Below are 19,582 nucleotides of genomic sequence, written 5' to 3'. Positions count from 1 at the left end.
GGCCCCCCATCCCTCCAAAAAAATCAGTTGGGTGTAGTGGTATACCCCTGTAGGCCTAGCTGCTGAGGAGGCTGAGACAGGAGGACCACTTGAGCCCAGGAGTTGGAGGCTGCAGTGAGTCACGAATGCACCACTGCATTCTGGCCTTGAAGACAGAGTGAGATCCTGTCTCTAAAATAATTTTTTAAATTAAAAAAAAAAGAATAGTGCTGTTGGTACTGGGCTAAGCAATACATTTATGGTGTTATTCTTTTAGGTGTTGTATTAGTTACCTGTTTCTGCATGACAGATTACCTCAAAATGGAGTGGCTTAAAACCACAAACATTTGTCATCTGATAGTTTTCTGTGGGTTGGGAACTTGGGAGCGGCTTAACTGGGTGGTCCTGGCTCAGGGTCACTCCTGAGGTTGCAGTCAGGGTGTCCGCTGGGCTGCATCATCCGAAGGCTGGACTGGGGCCAGAGGCTCTGCTTCCAGCATAGCTGCACCCGCCACAAGCTACTGGCCCAGGCCTCTCAGTTCCTTGCCACAGGGACTTCTCTGCAGGGCTGCTTGAGTATCCTCCTGACTCAGAGCAAGTGAGAGAGTGCAAGCAGGAAGCCACGGTGCCTTTTGCAATCTAATCTTTTAAATGGCACAACAGCCAGGTATGGAGGCTCACACCTGTAATCGCAGTACTTTGAGAGGCCAAGACAGGCAGATAATTTGAGGCCAGGAGATTGAGACCAGCCAGGCCAAAATGGTGAAACCCTGTCTCTACTAAAAAAAAAAAAAAAAAGTAGCCAGGCATGGTGGTACATGCTTGTAATCTCGGCTACTTGGGAGGCTGAGACAGGAGGATCACTTGAACCTGGAAGATGGAGGTTGCGGTGAGCTGAGATGGCACCAGTGGCCTCCAGCCTGGGTGACAGAGCAAGACTCTGTCTCAGAAAAAAAAAAAAGTGGCACATTACTTCTAGTCACAAGAAATGAATCATGGAGTCCCACCCACACTCAAGGAGTGGGGAATGAAGTTTCTTTTGAAATGAAGAGCATCAAAGAATTTCAGGGCATTTAAAAACCACTGCACATGGCTAACTAGATCCCCAGACCGTGCAGGCTTCAGCCTAACTTTATAAAAGTTTTATAAAAGTTGAATTTTCTGAAGTTGACCATTTTAAAAAAATCTTTCTTCTTAAAAGAAAACAGTAGTGTAGTTGTGTTTTTCTGAGTGGCACAGTGGGATAGTTCTGAAATGTCAACCCTATTAGTTTAAAATTTCAAATAAAAGCAGTGGCAGTGCTCCCAAAACAGTGTCGCTCATGCTAAAATTGTAAAGAGTTAAAATTAACGAGTAGAATTATAAAGAGAAGAAACTGCCCTTTGGTGCCAGAAATAAGAATGTAGAGAAAAGAACAAGTCTGCTTCATGCTGTCCCTCAGAACATAAAATCAGAAGTTTTGAAACTCCTATTCAGGAAAGCATGTTTGGACTTATGTCTAGAATATAAAAAGAAGTCTCGTAACTCAGTAAATAGATACCCAATGAAAAACAGGTAAAGCGTCTAAATAGACCTTTCTCCAAAGAAGGCATACAGCTGGCCAATAAGCACAGCGTCATAATCACCAGGGCAACGCAAATCAGTTTCTGCCATGATTTCTTGAGTCTGCCCTTGTATCACAGAAGCAGCTGTGGGTGCAGTTTGTAAATGAATAGACCTGGCTGTGCCCCAGTAAAACTTGCTTTCTTTCAGAAACAGTTGGCAGCCAGATTTGACACATTGGTCATCATTTGCCAACCCCAGTGTCTAAGCATAAAATGGAAGAAGTTTAAACAACCTGTTACATCGCCCCCACTTAGGCACAAATTCTTCCACCTTCCATCACAAACGCAGACCGTCCTGTTAAGCACAGTAGGAAGTCAAAATGGGAACCAGGCGAGATGTTTTGTATGATTTCAAATTTAAATGCCCATTACCAGTTTTTTACTTTTGCCTGAGATCCTTTCAAAAAGTGAAAATTTTCTAACTTAAATTATCCTAAGTGTTAATTAGATGAGACGATGTCACGAATAGGTTTGACTAGGAAGTGTTTGACTTTTATTCCTGAATGTTGTATACAGTTTCATAACTGCTGCCCATGACCTCTGCCCAGTAGCTTTGAGAGAGAAGCTAACAGAATAGTAAAATCTTTATGGTATGTGGTTGATGGTTATAAAATTGACTGATGTATTGAATTTTTGGTTCAACATCAGTCTTCACTTTAAAGAGTAGAAGCATTCTAGAAAAATAAATTTTGTCTTCTCATTGATTTCTATTATTTAAAAAATACTTAAAGCAAGCTAGCATTTGACTAGACCTAAACACGACAGAAAGGGTCACCTTTAAAAGTCATCATTTTTGTACAAGATTATCAAAGGTCCATGCCACCCACAGTTTTCCCAAAGTCTGTGCGTTTTTCAGTGAATTTGGTGAAGCCAACTCTTGTCATAGAACCAAACTGGGATGTGCTTTCCTGGTGCGGTAAGACCAGATATCCACACCGCAGTTTGCAGCAGAAGAAAGGAAGGTGTTTATTCACAGGGTGCCAAGCAAGCAGAAACTACAGACGAAATCATAAATCAGTGCATGCAGGATACGTTGCCCTGAAAGGGTCAGATACCTTGCAGCAGGGGCTTACAGGTTGTAGGTAGATTCAGAGACTCTGGTTTGCAATTGGTTAAGGAGGAGAAGTTTTGTTTAAAATTTTGGGGTCAACAGAAAAGAATGTTAGCTCTGGTTCGTGGGCATGACCTCCTCCAGGCCTCTCAGGAGGAAATTAAGAACAAAATTAGAACAGATTTAGCAATGGTCAGATTTCAGCCCCCAGTTCCCCCTTATCTTAGGTCTACCTGCCAGGGGATCTGTTTGGTAAAGATCCAGGTTTCTAAAAAACAACTCAGGGACAGATGTTAAGATACTATCTTGGCTGGTGCAGTGGCTCACACCTGTAATCTCAGCACTTTGGGACACCAAGGCAGGTGGATCACTTGAGGTCAGGAGCTTGAGTCTAGCCTGGCCAACATAGTGAAACCCTGTCTCTACTAAAAATACAAAAATTAGCTGGGTATGGTGGCACTCACCTGTAGTCCCAGCTACTTGGAAGGCTGAGGCAAGAGAATTGCTTGAAGCCAGGACGTAGAGGTTGCAGTGAGCCAAGATCGTGCCACCACGCTCCAGCCTGGGGGACAGAGCGAGACTCCATCTCGAAAAGAAGCTGTTACCTTAGGTTTCTGTAAGGGCACCAAACACCCTGAGTTTAGCTTCCCTGGCTATTGTTTTAGGTTCCTATTACCTTTTCCTTTCTTTTTTTTTCTGCAGCCTCGACCTCCCAGGCTGAAGCAATCCTCCCACCTCAGCCTCATGAGTAGTTGGGATCTCAGGGTACATGCTACCACAGCTGGCTGATTTTTTTCATGTTTTATCTTTTGTAGAGATGGGGTCTCTCTGTGTTGCCCAGGTTGGTCTCAAACTCCTGGGCTCAAGCAGCCCTCCCTCCTTGGCCTCCTAAAGCACTAGGATCACATATGTGAGTCACCACGCCCAGCCTCCTTCTTGCGAATCAGGTTTCTCATTCACTCCTTAGGGCTAGCAAAGTACCTGGAGTTTCCTTCAAAAGAACTCAGGATTTTCCTTTATTTCCATGTTTGGGGGTCCCCCCAGGCCTCTGAAGGGGGTCCCTGCTCCATCTCACTCGCCTTGTGTGTTCTGTGTCAATTCTCCGGCAGAGTAACATGCGTAGACACTTGGAGAAGTGTGGCTCAGGGCAAGCAAAGGCAGCTGCTTCAGGACAAGGAAGGACAAGAAGGAGGAAGCAGACTGTCCCGAAGGAGGCCGCGAGGAGAGACGGTACTGATTTTATGCGGGTTTGTTTTTAATGTGACAGTGATTTTCTGGTTGTAGATGTCCTGGGTGCCGAGTGTTACTGTGCAGGGGACGTGTCCAGAGCCCCTGTTTGTCCCCCAGTTGGTCCTACCAGGTCGCTTGTGCCAGGCCTCTCAGAATGGCAGTGAGCATAGCGTGAGAAAGTCAGTGTGAGAGCCCCATGCAGGTCCACATGCAACCCCCACCCCCGGGAGCCCTCTTCCATCGCATTGGACTGTCGCCTGCAGCTACGGGGACTGTCCTGGGCTGTTGCAGTAGGTGACCACAAGCTGGGTGGCTTGGGACAACAGAAATTGATTTTCAAATAACTCTAGAGGCCAGAAATCCTCAATCCAGGTGTGGACAGGGCTGCCCTCCCTCTGGGGACCTAGGGGAAGGTCCTTCCTGGCCTCTTGCAGCTCTGGTGCCTCCGGTGTTCCTCAGTTTATGGCCACATCCTCCAGTCTGTGCGTTTGTCTTTTTGTAGCTCTCTCCTCTCTTCTATGTCTGGGCCTTCTCTCCTGCCTCTTACAAAGACATTTGTCACTTAGGATTTAGGAATTTAGGACTTCTTTTGAAAAAAGGAGGTCAGCTATGGGGCTTAGGATATGGACACATCCTTTTAGGGACCACCATCCAGCCCCCACAGCCATCACAGTCTTCACCCTCTGGCCTCAGGGAGCTGAAGTGAGTTTCCAGGTTGGCGTGAAGCTGGGCCCTGTCCTCTGTGTCCTGTGCGTGGCTCTGCTGTAAGAGGGGCAGACCCGGCACCTGCACGGGTGACCACCTGCTCTCTTTAGCTTCTCCGCTTCTTTCCTGTGAGGACCTTAGAACCCGAGATGACAGCACGAGCACGCGCCCCACGTTCTGATTCCAGCCTCAGTCCCTGCCTTGAGAATTTACCACACACGACGGCTGCCCTCCACCTGCCTTCCCTCAAGAGTTGCCAGATCAGATAGAGGATGCCCAGCTCAATCTGAATTTCAGATAAACAGTGATCATTGTTTAAATGTGTCCACACATTATTTGGGATATACTTATACTAAAAAAAAGTGTCCATCATGTATCTGAAACTCAGGTAGAAGCAGGCATCCTGCGCTTCCTGCTGCCTCTGTGCGGAGTCAGTTCTGGGTCCCCGGTTCCAGCCCACTCTTTCTGTGCGTCTCACCATCTGGCAAATCCCTAAGCCTCAGTGTGCCCCAGGCCTGCCTTTCCCATGCCTGTGTCACACAGCCAGGCCCTGTCTGGCAGGGCAATGGCAAGACTGAGGGGTCCCAGGCAGTGCCCCGTTGCTCAGCTCAGCTGGAACTCTCCAGAATCAGCACCCTCCTTTCTCCTCCAGGGGTCAGCAGTTACCACTGACAGCGCATATGAGTCCCTTCTTATCCTGACCACAGCCCTCTGCAGGGGGCACTGTCATCTGTCTGGCAGGGAGAGAGCTATACCGCAGGGTGGGGACGAGCCTGCCTGGGCACCCAGGTCCTGGAGGGTGAGGCTGTGACCAGACCCCAGAGCCTCATTCCGGACCTCAGCATCAAAAATTTTCTACTGATTTCCAATGAGCTCCTTCATCCCTAACTCCCAGCCCCTGCCTCCCTCCCACTGGGTGGAGGCCTTGCTGACTCTGCACCAGCAGATGGGCTCTGCTGCCCGCTGCCCCTGGCACTCCTGTTTCCTCTCACTCCCAGCCTGAGTTCCCGCCATCCTCTGCCAGCTCCTGGGGCTTCTCCATCCGGCCCCATGGGCACAGGGCTGTCCACAGGGCTCATAGGGTCAGATCAGAAGAAAAATCAGTGTCACACTGATGGGTATCAAGTAACGGATGCAGCCTGGATTCCATTTGTCTTTATACCAATGATGTAAAATATCAATTTTCATATTTTCTTAATGGAGGAGGGCACTGGAGGAGCCACCCCTCCCATCTGAGGCCACTTCTGCCTCTGAGTCTGGAACCCATCCCTCAGATCGGCAGCTTTATGACCCCCATTCACCCTCCTCTGCCAGCTCATCCCTCCTGGCCTGCCCTTTGCCATCAGCCTTAAACATGCTCCGTGTCTTCAGAAAAATAAAAGCACTCGGCGCGACCGCCCACCTGGTCCCCTGCTGCCCCTCCTGTGCACTTCACGCTCATTTGGTTATTTAATAAGCACCAGACTCCCACCTGCAGCACACTGCAGGCTCCTCCCAGGTGGGCCTGGCCCATTCGGTCTGTCCCCAGCTCCTGGTGCCAGGCCTGGCCTTAGTCCTCGTGAAGCCACCACTTACTGAATAAACAAGCGAATAATACGCACAGTCCTTTATTGGAGAAGACAGACCAGTGAAATGTGACTCACAGTTGGTCCGCTCGCATCGTGGAGATCCGAGACCAGGTTACTGGCTGCCTGCGCCCTAAGTTAGGTCAGATCCTAAAATGTCCATGGGGAAATGTGACTTCTGCACTCATCAGACACCTAAAGGCACCTCTGCAGATCTCCCCACCTTCACACCTTGATGTAGTGGGTTTTTTATTATCTCCTAAATGAAACCTCTAGAAGACTGAATGATTGTGAATTTTGAAAATGTCACCCTCAGTCGGTGACATTTTTGCTGTGGAGAAGAGTTGAGAAGGCTCTCGTAGGCTTAAAAACTGCTGATAGGGATGGTATCGTTCAATATGCAGACTTTTTTCATATGTTTTATGGTCACTGGTGATATCCAAAGCAAGTGTGAATTAAGGCAAATAACCTGGCAAAAAATATGACTGAATTTGCATTTCAGGGTTTTTACAGCCTGTGTTATCCAGATAATTGTCTCACTTCTGCGTCTGCTCTGCGGGTACACCAGCGTGCAGCGCCTTTCCAGTTCATTGATGGATCTCGACACGTTACTGTCTGATGGCACGTGTGTGTGTGTGTGTGTGTGTGTGTGTGTGTGTGTGTGCAGGTGTGATCTTGGCTCACTGCAACGTCTGCCTCCTGGGTTCAGGTGATTCTCATGCCTCTGTCTTCCAGGGAGCTGGGATTACAGGTGTCTGCCACCACGTCTGGTTAATTTTTGTATTTTTTTTAGTAGAGATGGGGTTTTACCATGTTGCACAGGCTGGTCTCAAACTCCTGACCTCAAGTGCTCTGCCACCTCAACCTCCCAGAGTGATGGGATTACAGGTGTGAGCCACTGTGCCTGGCCTGATGGCCTGTTTTGTGAATCTCAGTGTTTCTTTTCATATCTAAGAACTGGGTCTTCTTGTCCCCTGCCATCCCCCACCCAGAAATGCTTCAAGGAAGCACAGGCAAAAATATCTTTAGACAACTTAAAACTGACATGAGGCAATAGCGTTCTTCAGTGTGGCGCTCTATGGGTGTTTGGGGAAGTAATTTGGAAGATAAATAGAGCATAGGTTCCCAACCCCCAGGCCATGGACCTGTGGCCTATTAGGAACGGGGCCTCACAGCAGGAGGTGAGTGGTGGGTGAGCGAGCGGCGCTTCATCTGTATTGAGAGCCGCTCCCCATCGCTCGCATGACCCCCCGAGCTCCACCTCCTGCCAGATCAGTGGCAGTGTTAGATTCTCGTAGGAGTGCACACCCTGTTGTGAACTGCGCATGCAAGGGATCTAGGTTGCGTGCTCCTTATGAGAATCTAATGCCTGATGATCTGTCACTGGCTCCCATCACCCCCAGAGGGGACCATCTAGTTGCAGGAAACAAGCTCAGGGCTCCCACTGATTCCACAATATGGTGAGTTGTGTAATGATTTCATTACTATAATAATGATAGAAATAAAGTGCACAGTAAGTGTAATGTGTTTCACCCATCCTGAAACCAGCCCCTCAACCAGTCCGTGGAAAAACTGCCTTCCATGAAACTGGTCCCTGTAATGAAAAGGTTGGGGACAGCTGGAGTAGAGGGTTGACTGTGGGTCGGCTCACAGTAGTCTGTTTTAAACTCTCTAAGTTGTGCAGACTGGCTCCTGAGCTGCTGGAGGGGGAACAGGTTCTAGGTACACACCTGGCCTTGGCCCCAGCATCCCTAGCAGGATACGTGACCCAGAATCAGTACTCAGTATATGTTGATTGGCCAAAGGGACCAAAGTCCTGTGAGCAGCTGGCTTGCTTCATGTAGGCAGCGTCATTCCACGGGCACCGGGATGAGACTTAGGTGAGCAGCTCATCTCGATAGAAATCTGTAAGTTCGTCGTTCACCTGCAGTAGCTGTTGCCAGCTGGGAGTGACTGTGCCCCCCTGTCACATGCAGGGGACACTGGTAATGTCTGGAGACATTTTTATGGTTTCTGCAGCTGGGAAGGAGGGTGCTACTGGCATCTAGTGTTAGAGGCCGGGGTCTGCTAACATCCTACACTGCCCAGAACAGCACCCCGCCCCCAGCAGACAGCTCTCTGGCCCCAAACATCTGTAGTGCTGAGGTGAGAAACCCCGACTGAAGGCAGTAGTTAGATGAGACTAGTGCTGTCTTTTCGGTTAGATTGCTTTCTAACATGCTTGCTGCCGTGTTTAAATTTAAATGATAGTTTCCAAAATGTGTTTGCACAGTTTATTAATTCCAATTCCTTGGCTTTCTGATAAATTTGCTCATCCTGGGCTTTTTCTCAAGAAGCTGCTGCTGAGGAAGCTTCCACCACGAAGGGAGAACAGTTCCCAGGGGAGACGCTGCCTGTCGCCTGTGGAGAAACCACAGCCAGAGTGAAAGAGGACGTGGATGAAGTGACCTGTGAAATGCTCCTCAACATGATGGATAAGTGAGAGAGATTCAGGCTGCCTGTTCACTGCCCCTAATTTCTAAAGCAATTTAGAAATGTTTAGCATTTGCTTTGAAACAGTTAAGTTCATGACAATGAATGAATGCAAGTTTGAGGTAGTGCCTAGAATTGTTTTCCTGTTTTTAGCTGGATATTTCAAAGAAACATTGCAGGTATTTTATCAAATCTTAAACCTTGAACGAGAGGGTAACACCTCAAACCTATGAACTTATTCCTTGGTGTTGGCAAGGTGGTCCACAATGAACGAGTAATGATTTTTGGATAATAGTCACTGCAAAGTAGTCAAGACCAGCTGGTGCTTCAACAGCCAAAGCTGGACATTTTTATGTTGCACTGTGTACACCCATGATATTTCTAATAGTATGATTTTAAACGTTAAAGACGCAGTTTATATTTTTTATACAAATGGACTTTCTACAAAATTTAAAGCTACCATAATGCTTTTAATTAGTTCTAAATTCAATCAAAAAAGTGTTTTAGTGTTATAAAAAGGAAAACTGAGTAGGGAATGAAAAACTAGACTAGACTAAAAAATAAGGAATAAATCTATTTTACTTTGGTATCGGTAGCAAGGTTCACCTTTATATTTTTGTAGTCTCTTTTAATTATGTTCCTTGGCAGGTATGAAATTGCCCTGGTTACATTCCATTATTGCTTATTTGTATTTCACTTCATAATGCTTTTTTCTGCTAAAACTACTTTTTTTATATTTTAAAAATAATTGGCAGTTGGCAGAGTGAGAAGAAACATAAAAATCAGATAATGAAAACGTGAACCTGTAAGGAATTTGCACTTTTCCATAATGCCCAATGATTAGTGAGTATTTCTCTTTTGCCAGTTGACAAGATTTTTCCCACCCTCAAGCAGCATGAGAAATGCCCCTTTAGCACTTGAAATTAGTATCTATCTTTATATGGAGCCAGATTTTTATTCTTTGCTTAGTTCAGCAGTTTCTTTTGCTGCAAACGTCTCTCTACCCCTGTATTTTAAGATCATTGATAGGTCCCAAATTCAAATTCTTAAGATATGGATCTGTTACTGAAAATATCACAAATTCAGAAGCTCTATACGATGTGAATATGTGGAAATAATTTTCCAGCAGGAAGAGCAATATATTATCTTTGTACCAGCAAATAATTCAACTCAACTCACGTAAGATTTAAATTCTGTGGGCTGTAGTATGCCATCATTGTAACTGTTTGAATTTTTGCAATGGTTTGTTTTTTTTTACTGTTATTTAAAGATGTTTTACATAATTCAATAAAATGAAATGACTTAGAATTGCTATCTTTGTTATATATCAGTACTGGTCCTTAAAAATGTCTTCTTTGTCTGGAGAGAATGTGGAGAAATTGGAACCTCTGTGCACTGTTGGTGGGAATGTGAAATGGCACAGCCACTGTAGAAAGTAGTATGGCAGTTTCTCAAAAAAGAAAATAGAATTAGTATATGACCCACCAATCCCACTTCCAGATAGACTGGATACCCAAAAGAACTAAAAGCAGGGCCTCCAAGAGGTGTCTGCACACCCATGTTCATAGCAGCGTTATAAAGGTGGAAACAACCCAAATTCTAGTGACAGGTGAATGAACAAATGTGGTATATACATGCAGTGGAATATTATGCAGCCTTAAAAAGGAAGGAAGCCCTGAAACATGCTGCAACATGGGTGAACCTGGAGGACATTATGCTGAGTGAAATCAGCTAGTCACAAAAGGACAAATACCTTATAGGAGGTATCTAGTGTAGTCAGATTCATAGAGACAGACGGTAAAGTGACGGTTGCCAAGCACTGAGCGGTGAGGGGAGAATGCAGAGTTAGTATTTAATGGATACAGAGTTTATCTGGGATGAAGAAAGAGTTCTGGAGATCAGCACTGGTGATGGCCACACAACAATGGGAATCTACCTAATTATTCTGCTGAACCATACATTTAAAAATAGCTAAAATGATAAATTTTATGTTGTATTAGTCCTTTCTCACATTGCTGTAAAGAAATACCTGAAACTGGGTAATTTATAAAGAAAAGAGTTTTAGTTGACTTGCAGTTCCACAGGCTGTACAGGAGCCATGATGTTGGCATCTGCCCAGCTTCTGGGGAGGCCTCAGGAAACTTACAGTCAAGGCGGAGGGGGAGTAGGCGTGTCATATGGTGAAAGCAGGAGTGAGAGGGGGAGGTGCCACACACTTCTTAATGACCAGATCCCATGAGGACTGCCACTGTCATGAGGACAGCACCAAGCACATGGTACTAAACTGTTCAGAAGAAATGGCCCCCATGATCCAGCCACCTCCCACCAGGCCCTGCCTCCAACATTGCGGATTACAATTCAACATGAGCTTTGAGCAGGGACAAATATCCAAACTACATCATGTGTATTTTACTACGACCAACTGTATTTTAATTTCAAGAACAGATAACATAAGAAACATGTTTGAAAATGCAAGACCAGTTGGTATCTAAACACAGTTTAAATAAATAAATAAAGCTCCTAGACCAGGTGCAGTGGCTCACTCCTGTAATCCCAGCACTTTGGGAGGCTGAGGCAGGTGGATGACCTGAGGTCAGGAGTTCGAGACCAGCCTGGCCAACATGCTGAAATTTCACCCCATCTCTACTAAAAATTAGCCGGGCATGGTGGTGGGCACCTGTAATCTCAGTTACCCTGGGGTGGGGGCTGAGGCAGGAGAAACACTTGAACCAGGAGGCGGAGGTTGCAGTAAGCTGAGATTGCGCCACTGCACTCCAGCCAGAGCAACAGAGCGAGACTCTGTCTCAAAAAAAAAAAGCTCCTTATAAACACACTTTTATAAATAGTTGCAGTGTTTCATGTATGTAACACCTGCTGAGATGGAGAACAAAATTCAGAGGAGACAGGCAATACCTACTCAGTTACGTGCGTGACTCTCACCCACACCCGGCAAGAAGGTGAAAAGCCTGCCCTTCAAGTACAGTTAGTGCATTTGATTCCAAAATAGAAGCAGTGACAACAGTGCCCACAAGAGGGCAGTCGCTTCTGTCTTTTCCAATATTGAGACAGGTTTATTATTCGAGGCTAATAAGAACGCAAAGTTACAGCAAAGTCTTGGCAATTTTATTAATTCTATGATACGGAAAGAGAAAATTTTTTCCTTGCCAAGGAAGAGAAGGGATCTTTGCCAAACCTAGGAGTGAGGACACTAGTTGGCTCTGAGTTCGTGAATGTTTGGTGAGTGACATGCTTTTGCTTAAAATAGTTTTGAGACCCAGCAGGAAATAATTCCAGAATGTACAGCCCTTGCACAGCTTAACATTTCTGCTTTGCAGGGAGGGGGTGTTTAAATTACAACAGTGTTTGACAACAGTTTTACTATATAAAGGGTGGCTTTTAAACAAACCTGAGACCTGGCCGATGCATGTTAACAGCCTCTATTGTTTGAGATCAGTCACTGGAAAGGCTGGATAGGCGCGATGAAACTGAAGTAGTTTTATATGATAAAGTTTGACAGCCTGCCTTTCGAAAATGGCAAGATAGTTTCCAGATATTATTTCCAGAGTAAATGTTTAATTTTTTCTGATAACCATTGAATAGTCCTCGTAAATGCATTCCTTATGACTATTAGTCATTAATGGGTTAGTGGGCGTTGTAATTTCCGCTGAAATCTGTTCCATTCATGCCTTGGGACATTTGGCTTATCAAATCGACTTTCCGCATCTCCTCACGCTTCCATTGCAGTTTATTTGTATTTAAGAGTATCAGATGAATGCAGGTTTTAAGGGGCAGCCTAGTTTATGCTGTGTTTAGCAACTTTTGTATCATGTATAAGGCATGGGTGTGATTATGAACCTGGTTACTTTAAATCATTATCTTTTAAAGTATGTACAATTTAGCAATTTAAGATGCATATGTTTATTTTTCCATGCATGGCAGATAGAGTACTATATGGGATGCTCAATGCGCTTTTTCAGGACAAAAAGTGCTATCAATAAATTTAATTAGCCTGGGCCTAGTGGCTGCTGTGATCCCAGCACTTTGGAAGACCAAGGCAGGCAGGGTTGCTTGAGCCCCGGAGTTCAAGACCAGCCTGGGCAGCATGGTGAAACCTTAACAACAATAACAACAACAAAAAATACAAAACTTAGCTGAACGTGGTGGTGTGCACCTGTAGTCACAGCTACTCAGGAGGCTGAGGTGGGAGGATCACCTGAGCCAGGGAGGCCGAGGCTGCAGTGAGCCTTAATGAGCCCGCTGCACTTCAGCCTGGGCAGCAGATTGAGACCCTGTCTCAAAAAAATAAAAAATCTTAATTGAGACCAGGTGCCAGCACTTTGGGAGGCAGAAGCAGGAGGATAGCTTGAGCCCAGGAGTTCAAGACCAATGTGGGCAACATAGGCAGACCCCATTGCTACAGAAAATAAAAATTTTAAAACTTAGCTGGGTGCAGTGGCATGTGACTGTGGTCCCAGTACTCAGGAGGCTGAGGTGGGAGGATGACTTGATCCTGGGAGGTTGAGGCCACAGTGCTTGAGGCTGCTTGAATCACTGCACTCCAGCCTGAGTGACAGAGCAAAACCCTGTCTCAAACAAAAAACTCTTAATTGCACCACACTGGACGAAAGCTGGCTGCAGAGTTCATATAGAAAAGCTGTGAAAAGCTCCTCTCAGGAGCACCTGGGAGCCTAAACACACGCTGCTATTGTTCCTCTTAATGAAGTATGACCGTGTGTACAGGAGTCCAAAGGTTGCTGATTAAAAGACTCATTCTGGTAATTGCTATAATCATACCCTAAGGCCTGAACTATCAGAAGCAGTAAAATGGCAGAAAATAACATACTAGGCAATGAATTAATTACTTTTTTTTTTTTTTTGAGACAGAGTCTTGCTTTGTTACCCAGGCTGAAGTACAGTGGTGCAGTCTTGACTCACTGCAACCTCTGACTCCTGGGCCCAGGCGATCCTCCCACCTCAGCCTCCCGAGTAGCTGGGACTACAGGTGTGTGCCACCATGCCTGACTAATTATTGTATTTTTTGTAGAGATGGGGTCCTGCCATGTTACTCAGGCTGGTCTTGAACTCCTGGACTCAAGCCGTTGGCCTGCCGCGGCCCAAAGTGATAGGATTACAGGAGTGAGGCATGGTGCCCAGCAACAATGAATGACTTTAACTCAGCCCCCGTGGGTCACTAGATTCCACAGAAAAAGATACGTTTTCTCTTGCTTTTCCAGGGCAGCCCCTTCACCTAATGGCTGCGAGACAGTTTAAACACATACTTGTGTGTGGGAAGAAGCTCATCTGGCATTGTCACAGCATGAGAACCTCTTCGCCACAACAGGGATAGCGACAGGCTTGTGGTGCTAAAATTATCTGTGAATACAGACACAATTTTAACAGTGATCCAAGGATTTTTCTATTAGATAAAAACAACCATTGTGTCAGTTAAATAATCCTCTTGTTACACAGGCATGCCCAGATTTACCGATTGTATAGAAGGAGTTAGATTCAGCTGCCCTGGAGTTCAAAGCGTGATTTAAAGTGGATACAGGAACAAATATGCCTGTTCTGTCTCTGCAGCAGAGCACCAGCGAGTAGTCTGCAGCTTCCTGCCTGCAACCCGTGTAAAGAATCTGGTATTCGAAAGTCTTCCGAGGAGGTAGAAGGAGTCAGAGAGTTTCATCGATGGATGTACCCGATTGAGCCGCCAGCTCCCCGGCACACTCAACCGCAGGACAAACACCGGAGTCCCCAGAGTCAGCCCCACGTGACTTCGGAGCTCCACAGCCTCCCTGAAACATGGCCATGATTGCTGACCTCACTCTGTTTTGACTTCAGGTGCCGGCATCCTTTAGAATGTGATCCCAAGGATGTGGATATACAATATCCTAGATACAGCCCCATGTTACAGCTGATTACTAGCATCCGATTGCCTCTGAGACAATCGAAGTGAAATGCAAGTCATTTTTAAGGAAAGGGTGAGAAGCACAGTAGGGTGTAGCGGTACTTTCACTGAGAGGCACAAGGAGGGGGTGGGAGGGAGGGGAGATGCCCTCGGGATAGAACGCAGTTGCTGCAGCTGCCGTCAGGCAGCTGTGGACGGAGGGAGAGCCAGGCTTTTGACTGAACACGTGGCGATTGACCTCTGTGCGCCTACAGCTGGCACCCAGTCCCTGTGGGGCTGCTTCCCGCTAGAGGCAGGCTGGGCGGAGTCCATGGACCCTCTCACTTGCATATGTGCTTCTCGCTGGGTCACCAGTGGCTGCATCTGCCTGGGCCAAGGTGTTCCCTCCTCCTGCCATGTGGCCCTGCTCAAGTCTTGACATGTGACACCCTGGCCTTCCTCTGATCCCACCATCTGGAGGTGTAAGCCCAGCTCTCTCACCAGACATTCAAGGCCCTCAACCACAGTGACTCATAAATCTCTTTGGGCCTAGAGATCTTCTAGGGAGCTTGTAAAAAGAACAGATTCAGGAACACCCCCTCCCCCACTCGCAGACCCTCAGAAACAGAATCTCGGGAGTGGCACAGGAGCATCGGCCCCAGAGGCCACCTGCTCTCCAGCCTGCGTGTCTTTCCTGCTTCCACGGAGGTTCAACAAACCGAAGAGTCTCTCAGTAGCCTGACCCTCAGCATTTTATTCTGGGTGGTTCAACCCCAAAGAGCAATTCAGCATCTCTCTGCTGGCCTGTCACCCGGTCTTTGTTCCAGAGGCTCTGGAAGCAACACGTGACCCAAGCTGTGGAATTTGCCAGGCCTCCTCCACAGAGTGACCAGCACGATTGCATGCCCAGGTGACGTGGGAGCAGGACCAACAAGACCCCAGTTTTGCAGTGGCCAAGCAAGGCCCGGGGGACGGGAGGGAGGCCGCAAGGAGTCTCGGGCCGACTACACCGGGTTTCCTTCCACCTGGACAGCAGATGGGGTCACGTGGAGTGCGGTAGGACTCAGCCACTGTGGAACTCGTCTGTCTGACTCTCGAGTTTGTTTGGGGCTTGTTTGGTCTTATATCTGGGTGACATGCCACCCTTGGTGATATGGACCCATTTCAAAATAAGAGCGGCAGTTGCTTTTTAAACATTATCCTTATCATTTATTGCAACGAGTAGGGTGACTTCAGATGTTTGGACGGATGGATGCAGACAGGTAGATAGTTCCTGATAGATGTATATTTTTTAATGCCATAGAGGTCAGAAATCAGTCATGAGAAGGTGAGGCATCACCTGGCCAGATGGAAATGTTTACCTACACAGCTTTTTATCTAAGTGAAGTGGAAACAGAATTCTTAATGCAATTTTCCAACAATGCATTGTTTTACATATTTTTAAGTCTTTAAGTTAAAAACTTTTTTTGAGGAATAACTTACATACAGTAAAATTCCACCTTTTAAGTATCTATGAGTTTTGACAAATGAATGGTCATGTCATCACCCCTTCAACCAAAACACAGAGCACCTCCATCATCCAGGCATCCCACTGTGCCCCCCAGATAAGAACAGGGACCCCCTTTTTAGGGGCCTGTGGACCCCACACATAAAAACCCTGAGTTCCTTCAAAATGAAATCCAGACACCGAGCTAGCCCAAAAGTATATAAATAAATAACTTACTAAAACAAAATAATAACCTATGACAATAACTTAAAAAGTTAAAGTCCGCAAAATGTTTCCTCTTCCTGTAAAACTCAAAGACAGCATCTTAACATAAGCTACTGAGTTGTCTTTCAAAATCTCAGAACCGCTCTAAGGACTTCCATCAGACAGATCCAGACACACCTCAAATTTAAGAAAAGTAAAAACTCAACTTTAATCATCATCCTTTGTTCTAAGTTTTATCCTGAGGGGCTTAAAAAAGTCACTGCCCCCAGCCAGTTAACACTTTTCTACTGACCAAAGATTTGTATTTTTTTTGACAAGGAGTTTCGCTCTTGTTGTCCAGGCTGGAGTGCAATGGCACAGTCTCAGCTCACCACAACCTCCACCTCCCGAGTTCAAGCTATTCTCCTGCCTCAGCCTCCCGAGGAGCTGGGATTACAAGCACGTGCCACCACGCCTGGCTAAATTTGTGTTTTTAGTAGAGAAGGGTTTCTCCATGTTGGTCAGGCTGGTCTCGAACTCCTGACCTCAGATGATCCGCCCACCTCAGCCTCCCAAAGTGCTGGGATTACAGGCATGAGCCACCGCAACCAGCCCTGACCCCAGATTTTTAAACAAAGCTTGTCTTCCTTAACCAATGGCAAATTAGAAGCTCTCTGAATCTACCTACAACCTACAAGCCCCACTTGAAGACATCCCTCCCTGTTATGTCTCAACCAATATAGAACCTTCATATATTAATTTTTAATTTTGCGGTAACTGTTACTTTCCAATAATTTACCCCCACCTTCAAAAACCCTTACCTGCAAGTCATCAGGGAGGTCAGAACTGAAACATTCAGCTACCTAGTTCTCCATACTTGACACCCTACAAGAAAAACCTTTCTTTCTCTGCCTAGAAAGCCTGGTGTGGACATCATTTTACTATGCCAAACAGACCCCAGTTTGGTTCTGTAACACTCCTTTGTAGTCAATCACTAACTCTACCCCCGGCGCCCAGCACTGAATCTTGTTTCAATTGTCCTATAGAGTTTTGTCTTTGCCGGAATGTCACAGAGCTGGAATCCTACATTATGTATTTGAATGTGGCTTCTTTCACTGAGCAAATGACTTTGAGATTCACCCTGCTGTTTGGCGCCTGGTTGCTCCTTTCTTTTGATTGTTGAGGGATATTCCATTGTGTGATCATTCCACAATCATTTCATCTATTCACCAGTTAAAGGACATTGACTTTCTTTCCAATTTGAGAGGCTTGCGAATCAGGCGACTCTAAACATTTGCATACAGGTTTTGGGTAAACAGATATTTTTCTTTCCCTTGGGCAAGACCTAGGGGTGAGATTTCTGAGTCGCTAAGTAGATAGATGTTTATAAGAAATTGCCAAACCGTTTTCTGACATGAATGCACCACTCTGCATTCCTACAGGCAAGGTCTGAGCATGCCCATTGCCCCATTGGAAATATTCACCACCACTTGCATTGTCAGGCTTTTTTTTTGAGACTCCAGGCCGGAGTGCAGTGGTGCCATCTCTGCTCCCTGCAACCTCTGCCTCCTGGGTTCAAGCGATTCTCCTACCTTGGCCTCCTGAGTAGCTGGGACTACAGGTGCATGCCACCACACACGGCTAATTTTTGTATTTTTAGTAGAGATGGGGTTTCACCATGTTGACCAGGCTGGTCTCGAACTCCTAACCTCAAGTAATCCACCTGCCTCGGCCTCCCAAAGTGCTGGGATTACAGGCGTGAGCCACTGTGCCCGGCCAGGCTTTTGTTTTTGTTTTTAATTTTAGCCATTCTACCACGCATGTAGTGACATCTCACTGCAGTTTTAATTTGCATTTCACTAATAGCCAGTGATTTGGAAAATCTTTTCATATGCTTACTTGCTATCTGCAGATGGTTTCTGGTGAGGTGCCTGTTCATATCTTTTGACATTTTATACTCTGGGTTGTTTGAGAGTTGCTTATGTGTTCTGGACCAAGTTATTTATCAGACACACGTTTTGCAAATATTTTCTCCCGGTCCCTGTCTTGTCTTTTCATTTACTTAATGGTGTCTTTCAGAGAGCAGATTTTTTTTTTTTTTCAATTTTGATGAAGTCTAATTTATCTATTTTTCTTTGATGATTTATTCTTTTGATGTCATATCTAAGAAATCTTTTGCATAACTCAAGGTCATGAAGGTTTTTTCCTAGGTTTACTTCTAGAAGTTTTATAATGTTAGGTTTTGCATTTAAGTCTGTGATCCATTTTGAGCCAAATATTGATTATGGCACAAGGTGTGGATCAAGGATCGCTTTTTCGCACATGGTTGCTCCATTGTTTTGGCACCATTTCTTTTAAAAACTATCCCTTGTCCATTGACTTCTCTTGGCAGCTGTGTTAAAATGTATTGACTGGCATGGTGGCTCATGCCTAAAATCCCAGCACTTTGGGAGGCTGAGCAGGGCAGATCGCCTGAGCTCAGAAGTTCGAGACCATCCTGGGTAACATGGTGAAACCCCGTCTCTATTAAAATACAAAAAGTTAGATGGGTGTGGGGCACACACCTGTAGTCCCCGCTACTCAGGAGACTGAGGCATGAGATTTGCTTGAGCCTTGGAGGCGGAAGTTGCAGTGAGCCAAGATCATGTCACTGCACTCCAGCTTGGGCTACAGAGTGAGACTCCATCTCAAAAAAAAAAGGGGGGTTGGGGCCAGGCGCAGTGGCTCACGCCTGTAATCCCAGCACTTTGGGAGGCCAAGGTGGATGGATCACAAGGTCAGGAGTTCAAGACCAGCCTGGTCCACATAGTAAAACCCCGTCTCTACTAAAAATACAAAAAGATTAGCCGAATGTGGTGGCACACCTGTAGTCCCAGCTACTCAGGAGGCTGAGGCGGGAGAATCACTTGAACCTGGGAGGTGGAGGTTGCAGTGAGCTAAGATTGTGCCATTGCACTCCAACCTGAGTGACAGAGCAAGACTCCATCTCAAGAAAAAAAAAGTATTGGCCACATGTGTGGGTGTCTTGGCTCCATTCTTTCCCGAGCCAGTCCTTCATCAGAGCCAGGCTGTCTTGATGGGGACAGCTTTACAGGCAGCATCAAATGCAGGTAGTGCAAGTCCTCCGACATTGCTCTTTTTCTCGAAAGTTGTTTTTGGTGATTCTGAATCCTTTTGTCTTTCCACGTAAATTTTCAAATTCAGTCGTCAATTTATGCATAAAGAACATGTTGCTGAGATCTTTGGGGGAATGAACTTAAAGATCAATCTGGGAAGAATTTTACACTTTGACAATACTGAGTTTCCCAATCCACGAACACAAGAGTGTATCTCCCCAGTCATTTATGTCTTCTTTGAGTTCTCTCGTCATTGTTTTGTATCGATCATAGACATCTTGCACAG

The 19,582-nt window shown here is 45.9% G+C and overlaps 1 protein-coding gene across 1 annotated transcript in view; it reads left to right on the top strand.

Moving 5' to 3' along the window:
• CTCFL (CCCTC-binding factor like) overlaps positions 1-9,006 on the top strand; it is a 28,683-nt gene extending 19,677 nt beyond the window's left edge. The window contains exons 9-11 of the mRNA XM_064382907.1: positions 3,744-3,864; positions 8,111-8,119; positions 8,468-9,006. Coding sequence (XP_064238977.1) covers positions 3,744-3,864; positions 8,111-8,119; positions 8,468-8,616 — 279 coding nt within the window. The 3' untranslated portion in view covers positions 8,617-9,006. The remainder of the gene's footprint in view (positions 1-3,743; positions 3,865-8,110; positions 8,120-8,467) is intronic.
• The last annotated feature ends 10,576 nt before the right edge of the window (positions 9,007-19,582 follow it).

The sequence above is a fragment of the Aotus nancymaae genome, unplaced genomic scaffold, assembly GCF_030222135.1.
Source record: "Aotus nancymaae isolate 86718 unplaced genomic scaffold, 86718_ANA_hifiasm-v0.15.2.pri h1tg000029l, whole genome shotgun sequence".
NCBI classification, from domain to species: Eukaryota; Metazoa; Chordata; class Mammalia; order Primates; family Aotidae; genus Aotus; species Aotus nancymaae.
The sequence above is the reverse complement of the archived record's forward strand: the minus strand, read 5'-3'. Positions and strand labels throughout refer to the sequence as shown.